The 24,113-nt window shown below is 38.9% G+C and overlaps 1 protein-coding gene across 5 annotated transcripts in view; it reads left to right on the top strand.

Moving 5' to 3' along the window:
• The window catches only part of SEC24C (SEC24 homolog C, COPII coat complex component), a 35,618-nt gene extending 11,750 nt beyond the window's left edge, over positions 1-23,868 (top strand). For 2 of the 5 annotated variants that reach the window (XM_048944548.1, XM_048944550.1), the window contains 22 exons: positions 748-889; positions 1,850-2,028; positions 2,594-3,043; positions 3,733-3,860; positions 5,116-5,184; positions 6,776-6,887; positions 8,081-8,208; positions 10,865-11,003; positions 12,491-12,606; positions 13,690-13,814; positions 14,049-14,240; positions 15,253-15,346; positions 16,709-16,825; positions 17,294-17,464; positions 17,811-17,907; positions 18,202-18,347; positions 18,818-18,956; positions 19,390-19,508; positions 19,841-20,020; positions 20,648-20,839; positions 21,268-21,357; positions 21,770-23,868. In XM_048944548.1, coding sequence (XP_048800505.1) covers positions 748-889; positions 1,850-2,028; positions 2,594-3,043; positions 3,733-3,860; positions 5,116-5,184; positions 6,776-6,887; positions 8,081-8,208; positions 10,865-11,003; positions 12,491-12,606; positions 13,690-13,814; positions 14,049-14,240; positions 15,253-15,346; positions 16,709-16,825; positions 17,294-17,464; positions 17,811-17,907; positions 18,202-18,347; positions 18,818-18,956; positions 19,390-19,508; positions 19,841-20,020; positions 20,648-20,839; positions 21,268-21,357; positions 21,770-21,910 — 3,266 coding nt within the window. In that variant the 3' untranslated portion in view covers positions 21,911-23,868. The remainder of the gene's footprint in view (positions 1-747; positions 890-1,849; positions 2,029-2,593; positions 3,044-3,732; positions 3,861-5,115; positions 5,185-6,775; positions 6,888-8,080; positions 8,209-10,864; positions 11,004-12,490; positions 12,607-13,689; positions 13,815-14,048; positions 14,241-15,252; positions 15,347-16,708; positions 16,826-17,293; positions 17,465-17,810; positions 17,908-18,201; positions 18,348-18,817; positions 18,957-19,389; positions 19,509-19,840; positions 20,021-20,647; positions 20,840-21,267; positions 21,358-21,769) is intronic. The other 3 variants (XM_048944549.1, XM_048944552.1, XM_048944551.1) reach the window with 2 other exon arrangements.
• Positions 23,869-24,113: the final 245 nt, after the last annotated feature.

Below are 24,113 nucleotides of genomic sequence, written 5' to 3'. Positions count from 1 at the left end.
TAATTTTTTTTCAGTGGCTATTTGAGCAGTCTGTGCTAATGGTTAGAGAAGTGTATTTATGAGAAAGATCAGGAAAAATAAGATTTCTCAGTTGGTTTTTGGGTTTTTTTTTGGAATTAAAGACGCATTTATCAAGTTGTGTGCCTGGTAAAGCTGAAAAAAAAAACCTGTAAACCTGTAGTTGTAGTTTGCAGGCACAGTCATATAGTTCTAATTATCAGAGCTTTTAATATAATCTTAATCGAATAGAATAGCCTGTGATGGTCCTTGCTAGGCTGGGCATAAAAACAGCCAGCAGAGTGTAATTTTTCAAAACTGAATCTACTCACATTACAGTTAGTCTTCAAGACGGGAAAACTAACCCATAATGAATGCTAGGCTTATGTAAATACTCTCCTTCCTGCAGATAAAAACAATTAGATTTGAAGGGGGAGGAACTTAACATCTTTCTGATAAGAAAACAGATGTTTTCTTATCAAAAAACAAAGATGTCTTTTGAAGGTCTTCCACAGTGCCTATTTTCTATTTAATCTGTGTGGAGATGTGACTAGTGACAATGGCTAAAATATTTGTTTTCAGTTTTGCTACTACTAACGTAGTTGCATAAATAACTTGCTGCTGAGAGAGTACTGATACATTAATTTGGCCATCCAAACTCTTTTTCACTTTTTTCCTCCCTTGATTTTTCTTGGTAGCTATTTCAAGTTCTTATTCCTGTGAATAATTTGGTTTTTGTTTTTTATGTAGGTTCAGTCAGAGCCCTTCCAACTTCCGGAGCTCCCCCTCCAGCCAGTGGAACATCTCTTCCTTCTGGCCACCAGGGGTACAGTCAGTTTGGACAAGGAGATGTGCAGAATGGGATCCCAACCTCAACAGCACCAATGCAGAGGTATATACAAGAAGAGAAAATCTTAATGCTAGGTCTCAGCCATTTGGCATTTACTTTGCTTTAGATCCTTTGTTTTTGCCGTGGTGGACACTGACTTTTTTTTGTATCTTATTGCCCTCTCTGTTCCAGTGCTCTACCACTCTGACAGTAAATAAATTTTTCTTTGTGTTAGTATGGAACTTCCTGTGTTACAGTTTCTGCCTGCTTCTTTCTGTTCTGTCATTGCTTGCCACTGAAGAGTCCACTCGCATCAACTTGACCTTCTGCACTTCAAAATTTATAAATAGTTATGAGATCCTCTCTTAGCAATTCTTAGCAAATCTTTTCTGGTCTGAGGAGTCCCAGGTCTCTCAGCCTTTCCTTGTACAGGACAGGCCCTTTGTCATCTTTGTTGCCCTCCACTGGACTCTTTCTAGGAGATCCCTGTCTTTTTTGAACTGGGGACTCCAGAACTGGACACACTATTCCAGATGTGGCCTCACCAGGGCGAAGTAAAGGAGGATCGCCTCCCTTGACCTCTGCCTTGTGCTTTTTAATGCACCTGTGTTATATGTATAGACATCAGTTGACTAATTATAACCACTTCTCCAAAGTTTTTCTTTTTCCATAAATAATTTCCTGGTTGCCAGAATCTGTCTTGTTTGGAAACAATTGCTTCCACGTAGTAGATGTGTTTGGTTCCTTGACAGCATGAACTGAAATGGAATTAACAGAAAATTTAATTAGTTTTAGACATAGAATTTGTGTTTTAGGAACCAACAGATTTTTATGATGAAAAAGATTCAGATCTGTGTGGGGTGTACGTAATTATTTTTAAGAAACTTAACAACAGTGCTTAATTTATACTTCATGTAAATTATTGTCTAGTATTTATATGCTAGGGCAACTTTTTAATGGCATGGAGAGCTGTAACTGTTTGCATAAGGGATATCAGTGAAATTTCTCATCTCCCCTTCTCAGGCCGCCTGCTTCTCAGCCGTTCCTGCCAGGCTCAGCACCTGCGCCTGTCAGCCAGCCATCTACGTTCCAGCAATATGGTCCCCCTCCATCCAGTGTACAGCAACTCAGCAATCACATGGCAGGGATGACAATTGGCAGTACTTCAATCTCTGCTCCTCCCCCAGCTGGACTGGGATATGGTGAGGTTTTCTGGCTGTAGAAATATGTGGTTGCTTTCAATTTGTGCTAGTTATTTATTAAGTTTTGCTCTTGTCAATGATTCATTGCCATATGTTGATGGAGATTATCTGAATGTTGATATCTGCCATTGTAAACAGTAGTTTCCTTGGCTGGTGATATCATCACTGGGGAAAAAAGAGCTGATATTACTGCAGGAGTCAGTGCAGGAAGTATTACAGGACACAAGGAGGAATATTGTTATATTCTTTAATCGTATTACTAAATGAATCTGTGTGTGACACACAGAAACATCTACATGTATGTGAGCTGAGAGTCTACATTCCTTGTCACTCAGCTCCGTCAAAAAATAGTAAGGAAGAGGGAGATTTTTCAGATCCGTTAGAGTAATGTTCACTTAAGGTTTTTATGTTGGTACTGGAATGTCCATCTGAAGGCGAAAGCGGTAGACCAGTTTAGATAATTGTGAGTGAAGGAGTACTGTTTTGAATTGTTTTGAGTTTGGAATTAATTTTCTAGAGGAAATCAAGAAGAAAAAAAAATGATAGTAATGTGTTTTCTTATTAGGTCCCCCAACATCGGTTCCCCCGGTCTCAGGGAGCTTCAGTGCAACAGGATCTGGTCTCTACACACCGTACACTGCGAGCCAAGGACCCCCTCCTCCCAGTGTGCCCCAAGGTCTTCCTTTGGCACAGCCTCCCTTTTCTGGTCAACCAGTACCAACTCAGCGCTTACCTACTGAAGTCCCTGGTTTTGCTCCGCCTCCGTCTTCTACGGGGATTGGACCTTCCTCTTACCCTCCTTCCACAGGTGCCCCAAGGCTGCCTCCCATGCCCGGCCCACCGCTGTCTGGGCAGACAGTTGCTGGACCACCGATGTCCCAGCCTAATCATGTGTCCTCACCACCACCCCCATCAACTCTGTCAGGGCCTCACCCAGGGCCTCCCATGAGTGGCCTTCATGGACCACCTCCACCCACTCATCCTCCTCAGCCAGGATACCAAATGCAGCAGAACGGTGAGTGTTCCTAACGTAGAAGTTGTTTGTTAGATGTATTCTCTGTGTGCTACAGAGAAATGGATTGCAGGTTTGTAACTTGGAAACTTCTGGCTAGAGTTCAAAGCTTTGCTCTTGTTTCTCTCTGATAAAGGACAAATCCAAGATAAACAGTAGTATTTACCATTCTAAGCTATTTGTTTTACGGGTTTTAATCCAGTGATATGAAATGACCTCATGAAGTTTAAAAAAAAAAAAACAAAAAAACAAAAAAACAAACCAGAAGTTGTTACCATACGTTAACCTATTACTGTGACTTCAGGCAAGTCAAAACTACCTGAGAGTTCTTTGCACAACTTTAGTTTATGGCACTGTGGGGTCATCCACTGACTCTCTGGCTGTTCTGTGTGTAATTTTTTTTAGGCAGTTCTGCAGAATGTTGACAGTACACATCTTAATACATATTTTAATCCTGTTATTTTGAAAACAGTTATGTTGGTCTTAACCATGTTTCTTTAAGTCTGATTTTAAGGAGGGCTGTGTCAGCTTACTGAATCACTGGTTGAGATATACTGAGCTAAAATACTGAAAAAAATTTAATCCTAATTATCTGGAAAGCGTGTAGGATTCTTGTTATTTTTATGATGATAGAATGAATGGGAAGTGCCTTATGTTAGCAGTTATTTAATTTATTGTTCCTTTCTTGCAAGGTTCCTTTGGACAGGTGAGGGGCCCCCAGCCAAACTATGGCGGAGCCTATCCAGGCACACCAAATTATGGAAGTCAGCCTGGACCACCACCACCAAAACGCTTGGATCCAGATTCAATTCCTAGCCCTGTAAGCTTACTTTGTTCTTAAGTGTGAACTTTTCTGTAGTGTCTTTACTCTTAACAAAACTGACAGAGACCAAAGCTGAAAGCAGGTTTCTTGTTCCAAAGAGCAACAGTCTTTTTTTTCCTGCTTTCTTTTCTCTATTATATCCAGCTTCTGTCACTTGTTATGAATAAGCCCAGAAGCACTTTTTCCCTTGACAACTGAAGAAAGACACTGCGTATACGTATCACTGCTTTAATTCCTCAGGGCTTTTTTGGTACTATGTTACATTTTAGCAATCCTTGAGGGCTTAGATTAAGTTTGCTTCATCATTTCTGAATTCTAACTTAATTACTTTCCAAGGTGAACTAACTGCTGGTAGGTAGCAATCTATGAACTGCATGATCGAAGCTTGAACTAAGGTTCACAGGAGATGATTGTAATGTTTTTTCTTTTCCTATTGCCTGGTTAGTTTTCTTTGGATCATAAAGTCAGGATGCTACTTCAATCAAACATGGACAGCTTCACAAATTAGGATTATCTTTTGAAATGGAGGTTCTGAGGAAAAGACGAGCGATGGTGTGCAATGGCTAGCAGTGATGTGTAATATTAAGCCTGGATGTGCTGTTGCCACTGGTCTGCTATACTTTCCTTCCACAGCTCCTGGTGCTGTTACTGTCTCAGAAGGCCGCAACTGTTTGGTAACAGGGAACTTTTCCATAGCAGTGATTACAACTGGCTCTTAAAAACTCTAAAAAGAATTTCGTTTTGAATTACAGCTGAGATCTTTATTGCTGCTATTCAGAAGTTACTGCTTTCAAAAAAGATGATCTATTTAGACTCCAGGTTTATATAAGGCTTAGGACTAATTTTTTTCATCGAGAATAAGAATGTATAATGCTTGTCAGCTTCTTTTTTCCCACTAAATGAGATCTCAGATGGCTTTTATCAGTTACCTTCATTTCAGCATGTTCTTGAAACATAAATTCCCAATTTCTAACCAAAATGAGCACGTGAGCTACTACATCTGATAGCAGTGTGTCTCAGTATTGCAGCAGTACTGACTTTTGGGGTTGGTGTACGTTGCAGAAGCTGATGTGTTTCTTGTTGCATGAGTGAATGTCCAAATATATCTAATTGCAGTGCTTCGAGTTTGAGTAGAGAGAAGTAACATTGTTACTTTTTGTTTTATTATTCTCTTCCCTTTCTTTTTCTTTCTTTCTTTTTTTTTTGGTGGCACTCTTTACTTTTTATTTATATGCATATTTTTTTAAAAAAGCAACTTAATGAGCTGCCACCCCAGCAGAAACCCAGACACAGAATAGACCCAGATGCAATTCCTAGTCCAGTAAGTGCTATATATATGTCAACTGTGGTCTGTGTTGGTGACCATCTGTGCATGCATGGAACCTGAACTTCACCTCATTAACCCTTCATCACTAATCCTATATCCTTTCCTTGCTATGTCCTGCTTGCCTTACGAAAATGAGTATAACACCACGAGAGGTTGTTAAAGTCTCTTCTGTGATGTTTGGTGAGGCAATAGAAAGTAGACTGTTTCAGAAACAGATCATGAAGAATGTCTCCCCTTCACTTTATCTGTTCCTTAAAATACAGATTACATGGCATTTTAAGTGTTAAGTCATCAGTGTAATTGTCCGTGTAGTGTGTTCCATGTTAACATGCACACCTTATGAGCCTTTGTAGCCATGTCTTTTACCATTTCTGAGCAGAATTTGGTTACAGTTCTTGTTGATAGCAATACTGGGCTAATGCTTTGAACTGCTACAAGTGAGGAAACACTGTTTTCTTTTGATGTTACTTGCTGATGTAAATCTTCTAGTTGACTACTATGAAGCATGGGGAGCTAGAAACATTCTTTCATTATCTGTGCTAATTTGTAACCATTATATTTTGAATTTGGAAATACAATGGTTGTGTCTTGAGAAATTTATCTGAAGACAAAGCAGCTACCTTTTGCGCTGGAAGGAGAAAAAACAATTACCCTTGTACCAGTTCTTCCTTGTTTAGCTAAATTTGGTCATAGAACAGCTACAAGCTGTGAGGTCATCGATGTCAATCAGTCTGTAGACTTTTGAGATGGAACTCGATTTGAGTGAGAGAAGTCTGATGCTGTGGGTGGTGTTTTTTGTCGCAACTTGGAATCTGTACTGAGAGGGTGGAAGTTCTGCTGTGCACAGTTCCACATTTCACAGTGTAATCAAAGATACAGGTGGTTGGCACAATAAGATCAGAAGAATTGCTAGTTTTAATTTTTGATTCAAGCACCAATATAGTAAAGGTAATTAAAACTACGTAAGAACAATCTTCTGTTCTTATGCAAAGTTCAACGGGTATTTGAGTCGATTAAAACTGTTCAGTGCTTTTCTGTTTTCTGTAGTACATTTGTATTAATTTCAAAATTGTCATTCTAATAAAAATGAAAACTTTCACTTGTTTTGTGAAGTTTAAGCCTGAATCATTGATAACTCTCTATCGAAACTTCACTTTCTGCATCTCCAAAAAGCACCATGAATGTAACAGCAAGGAAAAGCCAGGTCATCTATACAGCTTCAGCCTGAGACTAAAATAAGCTTCTGATTTTAATTTGGCTAAGATCGGTAAAAAAGGAATACTAGCAAAAGTTCCTTTCTTGATCTAAATTTCCTTCTTGAGTTCAGCTCAGATCATAGCACACAAAGTATACTACTGTTCAAAATACTTGGGAAAATTGTGTAACTTCAATGTTATTTGTTAGTCATTCAATATTATCTGAAATCCAGCTGAGAGGTGACTGCTTGGTAAAACTTACTTGCTTTAGACTTGTTACTTTTTTAGAGCTAGTGACGTTTGCCTCAGGTTCCCTTTCCACTGCCTTGCAGATGCAAATTTTTGGTTATCCAAGACTCCAAATATTAACTCAATGTTTTCCATCGTAGATCCAAGTGATTGAAGATGACAGAAGTAACCGTGGATCAGAACCATTTGTCACTGGAGTGAGAGGGCAGGTCCCACCTCTCGTTACTACCAATTTCCTGGTCAAGGATCAAGGTAAAATGACCAATCCACAGCCAAAAAATGTTTCCCAGGGCAGGTTCCTGGGAGCAGCATAAGCAGCAGGTGAAGCTTTTTCTGTGGAACTATATCATGATAGCTCAGAATTGAAATTTACCAGCAGTATTGTTGGAATTCATCTGAAAACAGCATATAAGTGGGATGTCATTTGGTCCATGGATTTCGTAGAGAAAGAATATTTCAACTTTATTTCCTACACTTTTTTGGAGTTTTTAAACTCCAAAAGTTTAAAAACTCTGAAGTTCAGAGTCCAACACTATGGTTGGGTGCTTCTCTTCTCAGCCGGACTTGGGAAAAAAAAGAAAAAAAAAAATTAGGAATGTCTGAGTTGAGATTTTTGCCCATACTGTGATTTACTCTGCAGAAAGAATGGAACATAAATTTTTTTAGAGGTTTAAATTTGAGTCAAATTTGCTTGGTTTGATTTTTGAGGCTTATATTATGCAGTGTTAATCATAAAGACGCATTCAGTTTGGAATTGAGTGTTATGTAATTATGGAATTAAGTTTATGTAATTCTTGTGGTTTCCTTCCAATTCAGGATATTCATTCTTTCATTTGGTGATTCTGTAGTGCAGAAAGAAGGGTAAATTTGTTTGCTGGGCGTGTGTCTGTGTCCACCTGCTTGTTTGTAGTGTGAAATTTCACTGCACAAGAATTGGTAAAGAATGAATTTCATGTGGGATTTAAGTACATAACATTAAAATATGCAGTTGCATATGAAACTAGGAACTGTGTTTTATTTCTTTTTATCAAAAGAAAATAGGGATGTTGTCTCCTTCCTTTTGTGAAAAGCTTTAATGAAGATGTATGATCCTCTGTTCACTCAGTCCAGTGTTTTTTAATAGATGTTTTTTGCAGAATACCATCTGTACTTTAAAACCTCAAGTGCAATCTTAAAGTGTACTTGATATAAATGAATCTCAAAGCACACTGATGGTTATCAAGATATCCTCTGACCAACTAAGTGAAGCTGAGAAACCAGAAATTTGCACGTGCAAAATGATGATCACAGCAGAAATATTTATTGAAGCAAAGTATTATATATTTTGAGGATCAAATTCCATTTATAGAGGAATAGCCTTCAGCACAGCTGAAGCTATCTTGATTTCTGTTCTTGAACATAAACTTGTTCTGAAATTTGTTGGGATTTGTTCCTTTGTTCTCCAGGTAACGCAAGCCCCCGCTATATAAGATGCACGTCTTACAATATTCCCTGCACCTCAGATATGGCCAAACAGTCCCAGGTTCCTCTAGCTGCTGTCATAAAGCCGCTTGCTACTCTACCCCCAGAGGAGGTGAGAGCTGTATGCAGTTACACATGTACTGTATGCTGTCTGAACTTGTCAGGGGAGTGTCGTTCCTTGTTCACGTATAACAGATGCCTTGTTTAAATTTCAGCAGTAGATCTGTTTAAGTAAGGAGAGCTGGGTAGATGTTGCTTGTCCCGTAAATATGCATTAGAGAAGCAGGAAGGTGTTGTGTTCAAAATGTTTAGTATTTTGATTGCCATGCTAATTTCTGCTATTTTTTTTTATAGTAAGCGTTAAGCATTACTCTGACCAAATGACCAGAATGCTAGGATGTTAACAAATGCATGCACTTGCAATTATTTCAATTTCTTTCTTGGCCTGTGATATTTAGATTGTTACTAATCACTGACATTAAGTGTTGCCTGGGGTATCAAGTTGTGGAATTGGATGAGAGTGTATCAAGTAGCACTCATTAAGCTAATGTTGTGTACATGCACAGCACTGTGTGGATTAATTGACAGTGCAAGACTGAGCACCAGGTTCTGCTGAACTGTGCTTGAATTTCTGCATTCATTCTGTGCAGTCCTTTCTTCTAGCTGTAATAAGTGACTGGTTACCTCTTCTACCCACTCCATCTGGGGAGATAAAAGCTCCAACAATATTGGAGCTAGAAACTGTATTAAAAATATTACAAATACTGTGGTTACTGTGTAGCATTAGCTTACTTAGAGCAGTGACATAAAGACAAATAAATAAACTTGGGAAGTTTTAATCTAAATTTGCAGTATTCTGTGCCTTGTTAAACTTAACTTTAGCATCTCCTAAGGCAAGGAATGTCCTCTGGAGTTTAAGGGTAGGGATTATTTCATTTTATTAATCTTCCTAAGCTGTTATTTAGATTTCGAAAATTGATTTGTGATAAAGCTGAATTGTGAAATTAATGCCTGCATTTCAGTGAGGTTCAAAAGGAGCACAAGAAGTGAATGCTGTCTTGTTGTGCCTGCAGGTTTCTCCAACAGGATGGCATTCACCTCTTGTGCTCCTTTTAGTTACAAACCACTGCTTAACAGCTCTATGGTGTATTTAGGCTTTGGACAAACACTTCTGATACCCAGGGGAAAAAAAAACTCATCTAGGAGCAGAAAATTGTTCTGGAGTCTGGTTAGCTTCCATCACTGGAAAGTTATTTATGACAAGGGCAAGCTCCCTGTGAAGGGGGTCGTTATGACACATGAAGGCTCAGCTGTTCAGAGGAGTAAGACTGTAAATAAAGCTAAAGCTTAACGTATCAGTAGTGAGAGGATACGTAGGACTGGTGAGAATGCAGTGTTTGGATAAATCTAGGATCTGCAAAATACAGGACCTGATTGTGAAATTACAGAGCCTTTGTCCTGTGCTAATGCACAGTTTACATAGCAAATCTTAAGACTCCTTAAGAAGAAACTCTGCCTTCTGGGAACAAGTGGCTAATAACAAGTTATATAGAGTAAGACATGTTTACAGCACCCTTGCATTTTTGGGTGGACAGAGGCTGAAGAAAAGGCTTTGGAAGCGCAATACCAACATTGCTGGCAATAATAAAACTTGAAATCTGGTTTCCTCAGAGGAGGTCAGCCCGGGTAGGATCTGGGAAACTGGTCACAAAGCCATTGTATCATCAATAAATGACCCCTGGAGTTGAATGAGAGCAGGGTCTGTGTCATGAAGAGGAAGAAAGTGCTTGTGTTGTTTGTTCGACTCATGCTCATAAAATATGTTCTTGTACAAGAACAGTGAGAGGTTTAGGGGGACTGAAAGAATGTAAATGGGGACACCATTAGTGTCATGTAAGTTAAAAGTAAGCAGTTACACCTACTGTGCTGGATTCTTGATTATTTTGAAAGGTATGGTAAACTGTGAATACAGATCATAGCTTCCAAAATTTATTAATCATTCTACAGGGAGTCTTCCTCATTCTGTGACTGAGAAGCTGCACAGGTTGCCAAACATCTTAATCTGTTTTGACCACAAACACGTTGTTTTGTCAGTGATGGTTTAAAAATGGTTTGCTACACAGCAGTTTTAAAGGACTTGCTCTATAATGGGGTCAGGGCAAGCAAAACTGACAGATATGCTTCAATTCACGGTGATCTTCAAGAATGAATGTGATCAGTTTAGAGTTTTGAAGTTAGTTTAGATGCTTTAAATTCTTAAATATGTGGAATGCAATCACTGACTTCTTTTTTAATCTTGCTCTTTGTGAAGGGGAAATATAAGAGGTAGAGAATTATTTTTAAAAAACAAGAAGTAAAAAATGAAATAAAATTGTGCTTACTCCTGTGAAGTTATCACAGCTGTTATTTGCATAACTTCAGTCTTCTGTGTTCATCTGAGATCCATTCATGCTGTGAGTGTGGCGCTCCTGCTCTTCAAGCAAGCTACTATATAAGGTAGTGCAGGACCATGCAGCAGTACTTGTTTGTGTCAAAGTAGGATAGCCCATTAGTGACTGCAGCCCACAAGGGAACTGCTGTGTTGAGAGATTGAGTTGAAAAACATTTTTGAAATACTTGTTCAGGCTTCCTCTGTGTTCTCTCCCACAGCTGCTGAAATGCTAAATCCTGTACAATGTACAAGGAAATTGTTTTAAGCTCTGCAGTATGTGTGGTCAATTTTATTTGTAATCATATGACCTTTCTTTTTATTTTCCCTGCTTGCACAGACCCTTCCTTATTTGGTGGACCATGGAGAATCTGGTCCTGTCCGATGCAATAGGTGCAAGGCCTACATGTGCCCTTTTATGCAGTTTATTGAGGGCGGAAGGAGGTTCCAGTGCTGTTTCTGCAGCTGTGTCACTGAGGGTAAGGTTTCTTCTGAAAACCAGACTCTGGGCACTATTGATCTTTGAACAAGATTCAAAGCAATGGATCTTAGTTGTGTTACAGTGATTTATAATGTATGCTGTGCTTTGGCATATCTACTTTTGGGAAAACAACCACCAACTCCCCTCCCCCCCCCAAAAAAAGTTCAATATTCAGTTCAGAAATGATGCTCAAATTAAGTAGGTGCTTATTTGTCGCAGCATTATTGCTGCAACTTTGGAACATGAAATACTTGTTGCATGATGTATAGTGTTTTGAGAAATTATTTATGGTACTGAGATTAACCTTCAGACAGTAGCATGAATTAGGATTTTTTTTCTTGCAAAGCCTCTTTGGACACTATTTGGAGGTGAGATTGCAGGTAGATCTGCTGTGGCTGGATAGGAGTGTTCAGTATATGCCAGTTAGTATTTGTTGTTGTTCTAAATCAATATAAAGCACGTTCCCTCTTAAGCAGAAGCGGCTGTGTGCTGTTTGTGGGCTGGCATCTGTGGGTTTGTTTTGTGTGGACAGTGGAAATGCAGGGTGCAGCAACATTGTTTTTGAGGGTTTCATTTGGTAGCACTGCTGGCTTTTGTTCTCATCACCTCAGTTACTCTGCATAACGTGTCCATGGCAAACCAAAATAGGAAGTTAGCTGAGACTGGAAATGGCTGGTTTAAGAAACAAACAAGAGAAACTTTTATGGTGATTTTTCATAGCCCATGTGCATTCTCTGACATTGTGCACTCAGCAGCTTTATAAATGGCTGTACCTGCAATAACTGAGCAGCTGTAGGAAAAGGAAGGAAGCTCAGAGGCAGCCAGTGAAAGAAATGCTGTGGAAGTATAATGTAGTTGTACCTAATACTTCAGAACAATCCCTATTTTCAGCATTAAAAAAAAAAAAAAACAAACAGCTTGTACTGAGTGTATACTTGGAGAGTAGAGAGTGATCTCTTTTTTTATATATACACAGTTTTAATGGTATCACTTTGTTTTGAACTGATGAAGTTTTGAGTGGTTTGAGTAACTCATAGCAAAAGGAGTGGCTCAGTTTTTGGTGTGCCTAAACAGAATCAGTAATATTGAAGCCTACAGTTTGCATCAGATTCTATTGCAAGTCATTCTTTACTGCTTTTACAAGACTGGTATTTTTTCCTTTGGACTAAATCCTTCAGAAAAACCCAAAGAGCATGTTGCAGTGATCTTTCTGATATGAAATGTAAAATGAAAATGTAAAGGAGATTAAAGAAAAGCACAGTGGTGACTATACAGCATGCCAGTTTGTGCATAAGACAAACTAGAAGCAGTTCATCTGTATCTGTTGGATTTAATGACATTCTTAAATTGGAGCAGTGATTCTTGTAATGCTTGCAAACTAGCTAGTTTTCCTGAAGTTTCATCTGAACCAGCTGTTGTCACGTTAGCTCTCTAGCAGCAGTGTTTATCATGGTCACATCTCTGAAGTTGCTTTTTTTCCCCCAGTGCCAGCTCACTACTTCCAGCATTTGGATCATACTGGAAAGCGAGTAGATTTCTATGATCGACCTGAGTTATCACTGGGTTCATATGAGTTTCTGGCAACAGTTGACTACTGCAAGGTACAGTATGTGTTTATTACTGTATTTTTGTTTTGCTTTTAAATATAAAACAACTTTTCCATGACTGTAAGTAGTACAAAGTAGTACTTTGTTATAGCTGCCTCTGTCATTCTCTTCTGGAGCTATATAACCACTTACAGCTGGGATATGTTTTGTCACCATAGCAATTCTGCAGGAGAAAGTGTCTCTATTTTTTGGGGGGCACAAGGAGAAGGTAAAAGAGGTTCAAGAAGAATGCAGTAATAGTGATGATATGATGTGCCACTTGGTACGGAAAACGACCTTTACCTATTGAAATTACATTTCAGCTACTGCCATAGTTGTTAAAAACACAAGAATAGAATGGAAATACGTATTATTAGAGCTATCTCACTTTTGATTGAAGACTTAAATCCTAACTAACTTCTGAGGGTGACATCTGTGCAGTGCATGTTAAAGCAACTTAAAACTCGGAAAAATAGATTGCAACCTAAATGTTGCAATTCTACACTAGTTACCTTCTGATGCTTCAGGTTTAGTGAAAGGAAAATCCATTATGTTGCAATTAACAGCTTAGGATACATTTTTAAGTCAAATGAGATGTGGTCTTCTTAGCTCTTCTGAAAATTCTGGTTTCCTGTTTTTTCTATGTGCATCCTTTTCAATATGATCTACAGACTTGAGAAAACTGTTCTTTTCCCAAAGTAGACTTGATATGTAAGTAGAAGGGAAAGGTTGCAGCTCCTGGAGGAAAATGTTTTGCTCTGTATTGAAGAAATCATCTAGAACAAGTCCTAGACAAATTCCAGGGTCTTAAACTACAGGAGATGTCACACTCTACTTTCACTGTCTGTCCTCAGTTGTGGTTATGCTTCTGTTCACTGAACAAAATCTGTCAGGGACGTGTAACATTGATCTGTTTCAAGTGTAGAGTGCTAACTAACTTTGTTAGTTGAACAGGGATGGAAAGTGATCTGAAGAAACAATTGCTTTTCATGGGTGGAATGTACATGAAAGTTATTAGAGTTTGGGCCATCATTCATTTATTCATGTTACAGAGCTATTAGATGAACTTAATGTGATTTCTTTCCCCCTCTTCCACAGAATAACAAGTTTCCCAGTCCACCTGCTTTCATTTTCATGATTGATGTGTCTTACAATGCTGTGAAGAGTGGCTTAGTGAGACTAATATGTGAAGAATTAAAGTCGATACTAGATTATCTGCCCAGGTAAGGGACATTGTAAATTGTTGTATCCAGTCCAAATGGAGGGATCTTACTTTCTCCCTTGGAAAAAAGCCTATGAAGCTTATTTTCACAATGAGATCAAGCAGGACATCTTTGAGTTCTTTCTAGCTGTAACAGATTTCCTTCCTTTCATTTTTCCCTTATCCCTTACTGTGCTGTATCCTGTATAATGATTTCACTCACCGTCTACTTAGATGTGATGTCTGTCTCTTACAGGGAAGGCAACATGGAGGAATCTGCCATTCGAGTAGGCTTTGTCACTTACAACAAAGTATTACACTTCTACAACGTGAAGAGCTCGTTGGCACAGCCACAAATGATGGTTGTCTCAGATGTGGCAGACATGTTTGTGCCACTCCTCGATGGCTTTCTGGTGAATGTGAATGAGTCCAGGACAGTTATTGCCAGGTAACTTAAATTGAGTTATGATGTGTGTAGGAAATGTCTAGTTTGATAGATTCAGGCATTGTGTTTAAAAGTAATGTTCACTGTTTCTTTGTCCTGTTATACACCTAGAAGTCACTCTATATATTAGCTTTGTATACTGTTTCAGATTAAACTTGCAGGACAAAACAGGACAATTCTTTAAGAGTGTATTTGGCTTGTAGTCCAGCTTGACAGTGGGTGCATATAATGGAATTTGGGGCAGGTGGGTCTTTATGGGTGAACAAGCAAACTTAAAAGAAAAAAAACAAAAACCACAACTAATGTGATGCAGAGTGTAATTGATAAGAATACTGAATCATTGTCTTTAAGGCAGTTGCCTGAGTAACTGTAAAGTAAGACAACAGATATTTCCAACTTTAGTTCTCTGGAGAAAATTAAATGAGCAGAATAGAGAAAATAAAATTCACAAGGGAAGAATAGGAAATTGACAAAACTTTGGCAAACTAATATTAATTAAACCATGATGTGTTGTTAAATTGGTTTTGGGAACTAGACAGTGCATGTTTTGTTGTTCTGGGTTGTTTTTTTTATAAATTATAGCTGTATATTTGTAGTGCATTAACAAGAACAAATACAAAGCTGTCCATTAAACCAGTTAATCTTTCAGTAGCACACAGATTTTTGCAAAGAGGTGCAAAGTATTGGTAGGCTTTCGTAAGAGTTTATTTAGCAGTATACATTGGAGTATATTAAAAAAGCAAAATACAGAGGAGTTGTTGATATAGGCATCAGCTGAAGCTGCTGAGAAAGTCAGTAAGGGATTACAAAGCATGAGTTCTTTTCCACAGCAAACTAATGACATGCCAAATACTGGGGAGAATAAGTGATTATGTATATAGACTTGCACATACTTCATATATTGTTAGGGACACTTGTTTAAGCCACCTAGTCTAGTAGCTCACCAACAGCATCTCTATGTGGCTTTACCATTTAAATTTAATCTTCCTGAATTTTTCCTTTTGTTTTTTGTTAGCTTGCTGGACCAGATTCCAGAAATGTTTGCAGACACAAGAGAAACAGAAACTGTTTTTGGACCTGTGATCCAAGCAGGGCTGGAAGCACTAAAGGTTAGTAAATGTGTTGTCATGGCAAATTGTTTTCACTGCTCTGAAGTTCATGTTCATACACTTCTAAGAAAAATCTGAAGTTTTTTCTGAGTCTTCTTGCTGTTGATAGACTTGGTACGTGTAGGGAGTACTTGGCTGCTAAAGAAGGTATATGTACTTCCAGTTCTATGTAGGTGGCTCTTTTTTTGCTTATTTTCATAAAGCATTTTTGCACAAAGCGCAAGAAATGTGACTTAACCTTGGTGACCTGGCTGCATTTTTGCTCTGAGCAGTTTCTAGACCCTACCATAAAAAACCCCATCCTTCCAGCATTAAAACCCAGTGCTGAACTCCATCATGTCTTATTTAGGCATTCTGTAGTGTGGTATCTTTCTAATGCTGTGCTTGAAATATAATCTTTAGTTAAAGGAAAGAAAGCAATCTATTGAGTTACCCATACCAATGTGTTAACCCAGAAAACTTTTCCAAAACTCTTCCATTCCAGTACTAGGTGACTGCATGTGTGATTTAACTCAGACTTGTGTGTACTGATCAAGTTGATTTCCTGTATGATTTTCCCCAGATCTGTTCTTATAGCTTTATTTGTCTGTCAGGTATGTTCTTAGAAGTATCCCCTATGCTTAAATTTGGTGGCAGTCCTTCAGTCAAGATACAATTCTAACTACCAGTTGAATTCTCACATACTGAATTTGGCAGAGCAAATAATCTACTAAAAACTGCTAATGTTCATATAGGCTTATTTAAAATTAATTTATTTAAAATTAAGGATTTCTCGGAAGTCAGATTACAAAGTCCTTTACCATTTCTATGACTGTCCACTGGAACAGGCTGCCCAGGGAGGTTGTGGAGTCTCCTTCTCTGGAGATACTCAAGACCCTGCCTGAACACCTACTTGTGTGACCTGGTGTAGGGAACCTGCTTTACCAGAGGGGTTGGATCTCTGGAGGTCCTTTCCAACCCCTATGATTCTGTGGCTTTTCTATTTCTACAAGCTCAGCAGCTGTAAATCAGAATAAACCAATCTAACTCATTTGTGCAAAACCTTTTTTAGCTGCTTTAGAATATTAAGATTTCCTTGTCATCCTGTAGCTAGTTCTTTTCTCCCTACCAGCGATCTAGCACAGGTTCAGAGGAACGGAAACTTCATTTTCTGTAACTGATCAGGAATCTGTGCTCCCAGTGTTAGGTATTACTGATATAACCAAGTAATTACTGAATCTGTGTCTGATGCGTGTTTAGTTCCTGACATAAAGAAATGAAGCAATAAAGATGCTTGTATGCATGTCCTTGAATCACATTTTCCCTGAAGATTTTTATTAAATGTTTCTAACCTGAGCAGCTTTAACCCCCTCTCTTCTACAGGCAGCTGAGTGTGCTGGCAAGCTCTTCATTTTCCACACGTCTCTGCCCATTGCAGAGGCCCCAGGGAAGTTAAAGAACAGAGATGATAAGAAACTGATCAACACAGATAAGGAGAAGGTAACAATGACTTGCATGATGCTTATGGTACAGTTCTACATTGTACTTTACATGGGATAAAATTAACCTGACATTTCATTGAAAGAATGAGAAGGAGCTAGCATATAATGTAACCATCAAAGCTATTATCTTTCTACATTCTGCTTTTATCTTCTGCTCTCAATCAGAGATGTGTAGACAGCTCTGGTACAAGAAGAAAAGGTATGTCCTAGTTTATTGTACAGGATAAAATACTATAGGTATGTTAAAGTGAACAGAATTCAGGATTAAAGCAACATGTGAAGTAATTTTCATGACATTTCATTGTTTCTTGAAGGCAGACTTATGAAGACTTTCATATAACTCTGAGTTTCCTTAAGTGAGACTTAGCATAAGATTGTTTTGATTGTGATTATAACCCCCACCCCATATACTTTTCTTTTTCTTTAACCATAAACTTTTTGTATTGTCTCTGACTTATTTTTTTAGACTTTGTTTCAACCTCAGACAAGCTTCTACAACAATTTGGCCAAGGACTGTGTAGCCCAGGGCTGTTGTGTGGATCTGTTCCTGTTTCCAAACCAGTATTTGGATGTGGCAACATTAGGTGTAGTAACTTATCAGACAGGAGGCTCCATTTATAAGTATGCGTATTTCCAGGTAAGAGCCCTGCTGAATCAGACTGATACTTGGTCTGAATAAAAGTTACTGTTCTTCGGGGTGTAAACCATAGCGAAGAAGAAATTGAAGTAACACTTTATCTCCAAAGTGGTGCAGGAATCTTGCCGAAAGATTGTTAGCTTTGCCTTTACACAAAGAATGTATGAAGAACAACAAGTTATTCTGTTAACTTCTAGCATGATAATATAGCAGTAGGGCACTAAGCACAACGTGCTGACTGGTTTTTTTCAAGTACTCCTGCAGTGATGCCTTGTTAAAAATTACTTTGTAGTTTATATAGCGACTCTGATTTATGGTGAAACTTGAATTATTTATCATGTTGTAGCTTGAGACAGACCAAGATAGGTTCCTGAATGACTTAAGAAGAGATGTCCAGAAAGAAGTGGGATTTGATGCTGTGATGAGAGTACGTACAAGCACAGGTGGGTGTTAGCATGAGTAAGTTTTAATAAATTAGCCACTTAAAGCATACCATATGGGAAGTAACAGTTTTCGCCCTTATTTAAGACTTTCTGAGGCTATGCCATGCAAAAAGTTCTCTTAGAGCTTTGTCATTTTAACATTTTGTAAAGACTGAAAAAAGATTCCTGCTGAAGTCTCTTGAGATAATTTATTGTTTTCCTGATGATGGGGTTTTCAGGATTCCAGAGGCTGTCTTGTTATTCTGCTGAAAAGTACAACTTATTTATATACTTCTGTGTATCCTCCTTTTGTAGGCATTCGAGCAACTGACTTTTTTGGAGCTTTTTATATGAGCAACACAACTGATGTGGAGATGGCAGGCTTGGACTGTGACAAAACAATCACAGTTGAATTCAAGCATGATGACAAACTGAGTGAAGACAGTGGTGCACTCCTCCAGGTGAGGTGGAGGGCAGAAGGCTTTCTAGAAAAAGGAAGGGAACTAATTCAGAATTCTTATCAGAAGTGTGCCAAGGCCAGAACCAAAGCCTAAGTTGGTAGTGTGCCAATTGAAGAGGACGACTGTTGCCTTGAAACTGACATTCCCTCAAGGAACTGTTCATTGTTTCTGTCCATTAATGTTCCCCTAAATTTTCAGGATATATGGCCTTAGGATGACCTCAAAAGCTTCAATCCACAGACTATTTTCCAAGACAAGTTTCTGTGATTAAAAATGCTTGTCACTTGTTATCTTTCATTAATGCTGATTCTTAGCAGATGCTTTTAGCTTACTGTGCAAATCCTCTACATAATTTTCTTGCTTGTTAAAGCATCTGAGTCTTAATTTTTAAAGAAGTATGCTCAAGCCCTGCCTAGCTTATTGTAACAGTGTCTCATTTTCCTATACCCTGGTGTTTTTGTCTCATACAGTGTGCTCTGCTATATACAAGCTGTGCAGGACAGCGGCGACTCCGGATTCACAACCTCTCACTGAACTGTTGTACACAGCTTGCTGACCTCTATCGAAACTGCGAGACAGACACACTTATAAATTACTTGGCTAAATATGGTAAGAATAGATATGTTAACAAGAATCCTAAGCTTTAACTGCCGTTCAAATTGTCATTCAGTGACACCTGTTCAGTCTTTGTGAATCAAGTGTCAGGGAGCAATCTTCATACTTCAGCCACTTAGGAGAAAGAGCACAAAGCTGTGAAGATATTGTTGCTTAGGACAAGAGTTTCAAGTAGAAGGTGTAGCCTTATCCTACAACTTGTTACCTATATTTTTAGAGCTTTGTATGAATTCAGACAGCTTTCAATAATTGTTTATTTTTGGACCATTTGTCCAAAAATATGCTTCCACTGTTTGTACTTGAACTACTCCCAAACTATAAACAATAGTTGTTTAGACTTACTTTGTGGAAATAGCGTTGGTTTTTTTTTTACTGTTTGTCAGCAGTCATTTTGTAACTGTCCCATTTATTTCTCCTTTCTCTGCAGCATATCGTGGAGTTCTCAATAGCCCAGTAAAGGCTGTACGAGATTCACTGATAAATCAGTGTGCACAGATCCTGGCTTGCTATCGAAAAAACTGTGCTAGTCCATCTTCTGCTGGCCAGGTAAACTCTGATGCTTTAATTTGAATCATGGACTTAGATACTAAAATGTGATTTTAGCAGATTCCTTGATTATTTTGCCTATTCAAAAAAACAGAAAAGGAGAGTACAAGTGAAACTATGGTTGAGAATGGCTTGTTGGACAATTTTCTGGAGCTCAGAAAGCACTACTTGCTCCAGCTATGTTACTTTTGCAGGTCCATATTGTATATAGATTGTCAGTTTTCTGCTCTCGCATTTGTGCCGCACTGTTGGTTCACTCTAGGCTTGTTTTGTCAGGCATAAGCTTACTCAGCAAGAGAGCTGAACATCTTCTGTATGCTTGTGACTTGTAGCTGATTCTTCCTGAATGCATGAAGCTGCTTCCTGTCTACTTGAATTGTGTGTTGAAGAGTGACGTCCTTCAGCCTGGTCCAGAGGTCACAACAGATGACCGTGCCTACATTCGTCAGTTAGTCACATCCATGGACGTGGCAGAAACAAATGTCTTCTTTTATCCCAGGCTTTTGCCCCTGGTGAGTCTTTTGAGACGTTCGTAACGCTTGAGATTCGCTGTTGTCTTGACTTGTCCCAGTGACTGGCATTTGTGTTTTATCAGTGGAAAGCCATTTGAGAGGTATTTGGGATCTGGCATCCATTGAGATACTTGGGTTAATTTCACTCAGTGATGGCTGTATTTCTGCCTCTTGTGAATTTGTCGGAGGATTTGCTCTGAGCCGTGAGCATGTAACCAGTGGCATGGAAAAATCCTTTAAATCTGTGGTAGCTTTTTATTTTTAAATTGTAAGGCTTTTTGTAATCTTGCTGTGATTTTAGTTGTTGCAGGGAAATTTCTCTTACTATTCTCGATTTCCAGTATTGTAGTTGTTGAAATAACACTAAATACTAATTACATTAATGCTCCAGGAAGCAGTATTGAAACTACAGATTACTTTCAGAGCAACTTCTGTTTTCTTTTGTTAACCAATAGTCTCTTACCAGTGTCTTGTTCAATACGAAAACTAGTCAAGAAAGATGATACTTCAGTCACAGCTACTGCAGTGGTATAAACATTAAAAAACCACTAGGATCTTGTGACAGAAATTTTCCAGACTTCCTAAATGTTTTTGTTTTATAACTCTGATTTTTTCACTCTAAAACAGACCAAAGCAGATGTTGACAGTGACTCCTTACCGGCAGCAATCCGAAACTCAGAGGAGCGTCTCTCCAAGGGTGACATTTACCTGCTGGAGAATGGGCTGAACATCTTTGTGTGGGTGGGAGTGAACGTGCAGCAAGGCCTGATCCAGAACCTCTTTGGAGTGTCATCCTTCAGTCAGATTAGCAACACCTTGGTGAGCTGGGTGGCACTGTGGGAGTTGCTGTCTGTGGTAGTTGCCCAGTAGTTGAAACGTTGAGAAAGCAAGTTGAGAAAATAATTTTAACTTTTTTGTGTTAATAACAATGAGAAGCATGGGTGTATGAAAGTAGTGGAGACATCCAGTCTGAGCATGTACACTTCCTTTTGCCTAGCTTAATCTGGCAAGCCACATTGCCATTGGTGATAAGAACAGCTGATACAAAAATAATCAATCTTTAGTTATGATACCATGTGACATTTCCTTTTGTAATAGCAGAAGTCAAGGAAATTGTGACAGTAAATATATTTGTAATGTTAAATAATATGCCAGTCCTGCTGTGTTGTTCTTGTTTTTGCTGGCTTTGTTTAATGCTGTTCTATTTCTCCACCTGACTAACGGGGATTGGATATCTTCCATTCCAGAGTACCCTGCCTGTCCTGGAAAACCCCTTTTCAAAGAAAGTACGGTCTATTATTGACATGCTTCACCTGCAGAGATCCCGATACATGAAGGTAAAAATGCTGATCGTTATTCACAGCTCTTATTCACCTCTTTTACTCCTGGCAAAGCAGGTGATGCTAATCCTGTTCATGTAAAACCTAATGCTGAACACAGTCTTAACAACTGTGATTCAAACTTACACGTTTTTTCAAGGATCTGAAAAAAAAATCTGGTATTAGTTTTAGAGTTCATGCTTACCAAGCTCTAAAGCTAATGATTTTCAATCTAATTATACTTCTCCACAAACTATGTATGTGGAGTTTTCTTTATAAATATGACTGAGACTTAACACAAGTATGAAAGTGAAAGCACAGAAGGTCTATTTGCTGTGTTTCTAGTTGTCTTGGTTGTATTTTGAGCTATCTAGCTTTTTTTTTTTCCCAAGAGCATGAATTGTGCTAACTATCATGTTTTTGTTGGCAGTTAATAATTGTGAAGCAAGAAGATAAGCTGGAAATGCTCTTCAAACATTTTCTGGTGGAGGATAAGAGCCTAACTGGGGGGGCTTCATATGTGGACTTCCTGTGTCACATGCACAAGGAGATTCGGCAGCTACTGAGCTAGAGGAGGGAGTGGTGCTGGAACTCAGCAGTGACATTTCAGTCTTCTCTAATGATCTGATCGGAAGGTCCAGCGCCCTCAAAAAGGACAACATAGAAATCTGTACAATTCCATAATTTTTAATACACATGACATACGCAGAAATCCTTTCACCCTCTCCTGGTCCCATATGAGAGATGAATTCTTTTTCCTGGTGAGGGCTTAAAAAAAAAAAAACAAAAAAACAAAAAAAAAACAAAAAAACCAAGGGCCTTTGATACCAGGTCTTTTACTTGTATCTAAATTGTTTCCTGTGCTTGGCAGGAGTTCACCCCCCGCCCCATGCTCGCTAATCCCGTTGTAATGAATGTAGTTTTTTTTTTCAGTTCACTGTACATGATTCAACATTGGGTGAAAAAGCGATAACTTCAAAATTTCTAGTAGTTGCTGTGTGTTTGTATGGGCGCGTGGGCATGCTCCTACTGTACAGAGGGTGCGCAGGTTGGGAGGGCAAGAGGCAGGTTGGGTGATGGGAGCTGAAGCAGCCAAACATTTCCTTTCTCTTTGTAGAGGAAAAATGACATTGCAGAGCACAAGTGTATCGTATTTGTCTGAACCAGAAATCTTCCCCCCCCAAAAAAGCATAGAAAGCCAGTAGGCAGCAGGACAGATTTATTTCTGCTTTCTTCCCTGTGCTGTAAGTTGATCTGCAGATCTGCACTGGAGGAAGTAATAATTCAGTAACTATCAACAGCTTCTGAACAGCACAGGGGTAGGTAGTGCTTCTTGTTGGTATGAGTGGTGACTCCTTTCTTTCTCATTTCACAGCCCTGTGATAATATCCCACTCAGTCCATGTTCTGTAGCCTCTCTTCTTCTGCAGAAGAATCTATCCAGATGGCAGTGAGAGCAAAATCCTCTTAAAGTTGAGCAGAAAATACTGTTACAAGGTGATTTGGGGCTGTGTGGGAGCTGGATGATAAGGAACTGGCCACTTTGGGCCACACTGTTGTAATTCATAGCAGACAAGCAGGAGTATGATTTCTACTGACCCAGATTTGAGACAGCTTCGTGCCCTGGATTACAAGGAACGGGGGACAAAAACTGAGGTTTAGACTGCCCTGTATTAGGTATTACAAGTACCTGATTTCAGTTACTGGGAAGGGTTTTGGCCGTAGTGAAGTTTCATCACTGGATGTTTATACCCGCTTTCCATTCTACCTATCAGCTTGCACAAATCCTTTTTATAAGCCTATTTGTTAAACTAAAATACCTCAGACACGAGTCCATCCACGTTGGCCACTCTGCCACTCCATTCTGCGGGGATGGTTGAGAAGAATTCTGTGAAGAAGGAGCAAAGTGCAATCAGATTCAGAATTTTAAGGGCTTTGATCCTTCACTATGGGAAGGGGGATTGTGTAGCAGTTTGGGCACTTAAGTGTTCTTAAACTTCCCTGGAGTTTGAGCACTACAAGGGGGAGGAAAAATTGTGGGTGGTTAGAGGAGCTATTGTCTGGGCTTGACTCTTCAGAGAAAAGTTCTTATTGGGATCAGAAAAATATCTGGCTGTGGTTTTAGCTCCATATCCTGTAGCATGTATATAAATCCATTTTTCTTACGACGCTGCTGATTTGTCTTCCCTCCCATCACTACATAGAAAAGGGAGTATGGAGAAACTCTGACAAAGTAGTTGACAAAACCTTCCTTGTTTTTGTATGAATGTGGCTGACGTTTTATTCCATGCATTGCCTCCAACCAAAAGAGCTAGAGGATTTTTAACCACCTGGGGAAAATCTTCCCAGGAATATAAGGCTCAGCAACCACAACTTTCCACAGATACTAATTTCTAGTGTTAATACTGAGGGGCGTGGGGGGTGAAAATGAGATCGTAAAATGAACCTTTCATTTTCTTCACTTGTTTTTTTCCAATGCATCTTTTAATTTGTAAAGAAATAAAAATATATTAAGATGTATTTTATGTCATTGTTAGTAAATAAACACTGCTTATTTTTCCAAACCCTGTATTTTGCGGGAGGGAGGAGAGGGGAAGGGCTGCAGTCTGGCCGGGTGCTCCTTCACAACCTGTTTTTCTGCGGAGCAGCTTTGCTCCTTTCTTTCTTGCGAACGGCGATAAGAAATTCAACGAGAGCAAAGGCACAAAAGGCGCTGTTTGATCTCAGCGAGGTTTTTTTTATTTCAGAACTTGCATTTTGCAGCGAGCGGTCTGC

The sequence above is a fragment of the Lagopus muta genome, chromosome 5, assembly GCF_023343835.1.
Source record: "Lagopus muta isolate bLagMut1 chromosome 5, bLagMut1 primary, whole genome shotgun sequence".
Classification (NCBI taxonomy): Eukaryota; Metazoa; Chordata; class Aves; order Galliformes; family Phasianidae; genus Lagopus; species Lagopus muta.
The sequence above is the reverse complement of the archived record's forward strand: the minus strand, read 5'-3'. Positions and strand labels throughout refer to the sequence as shown.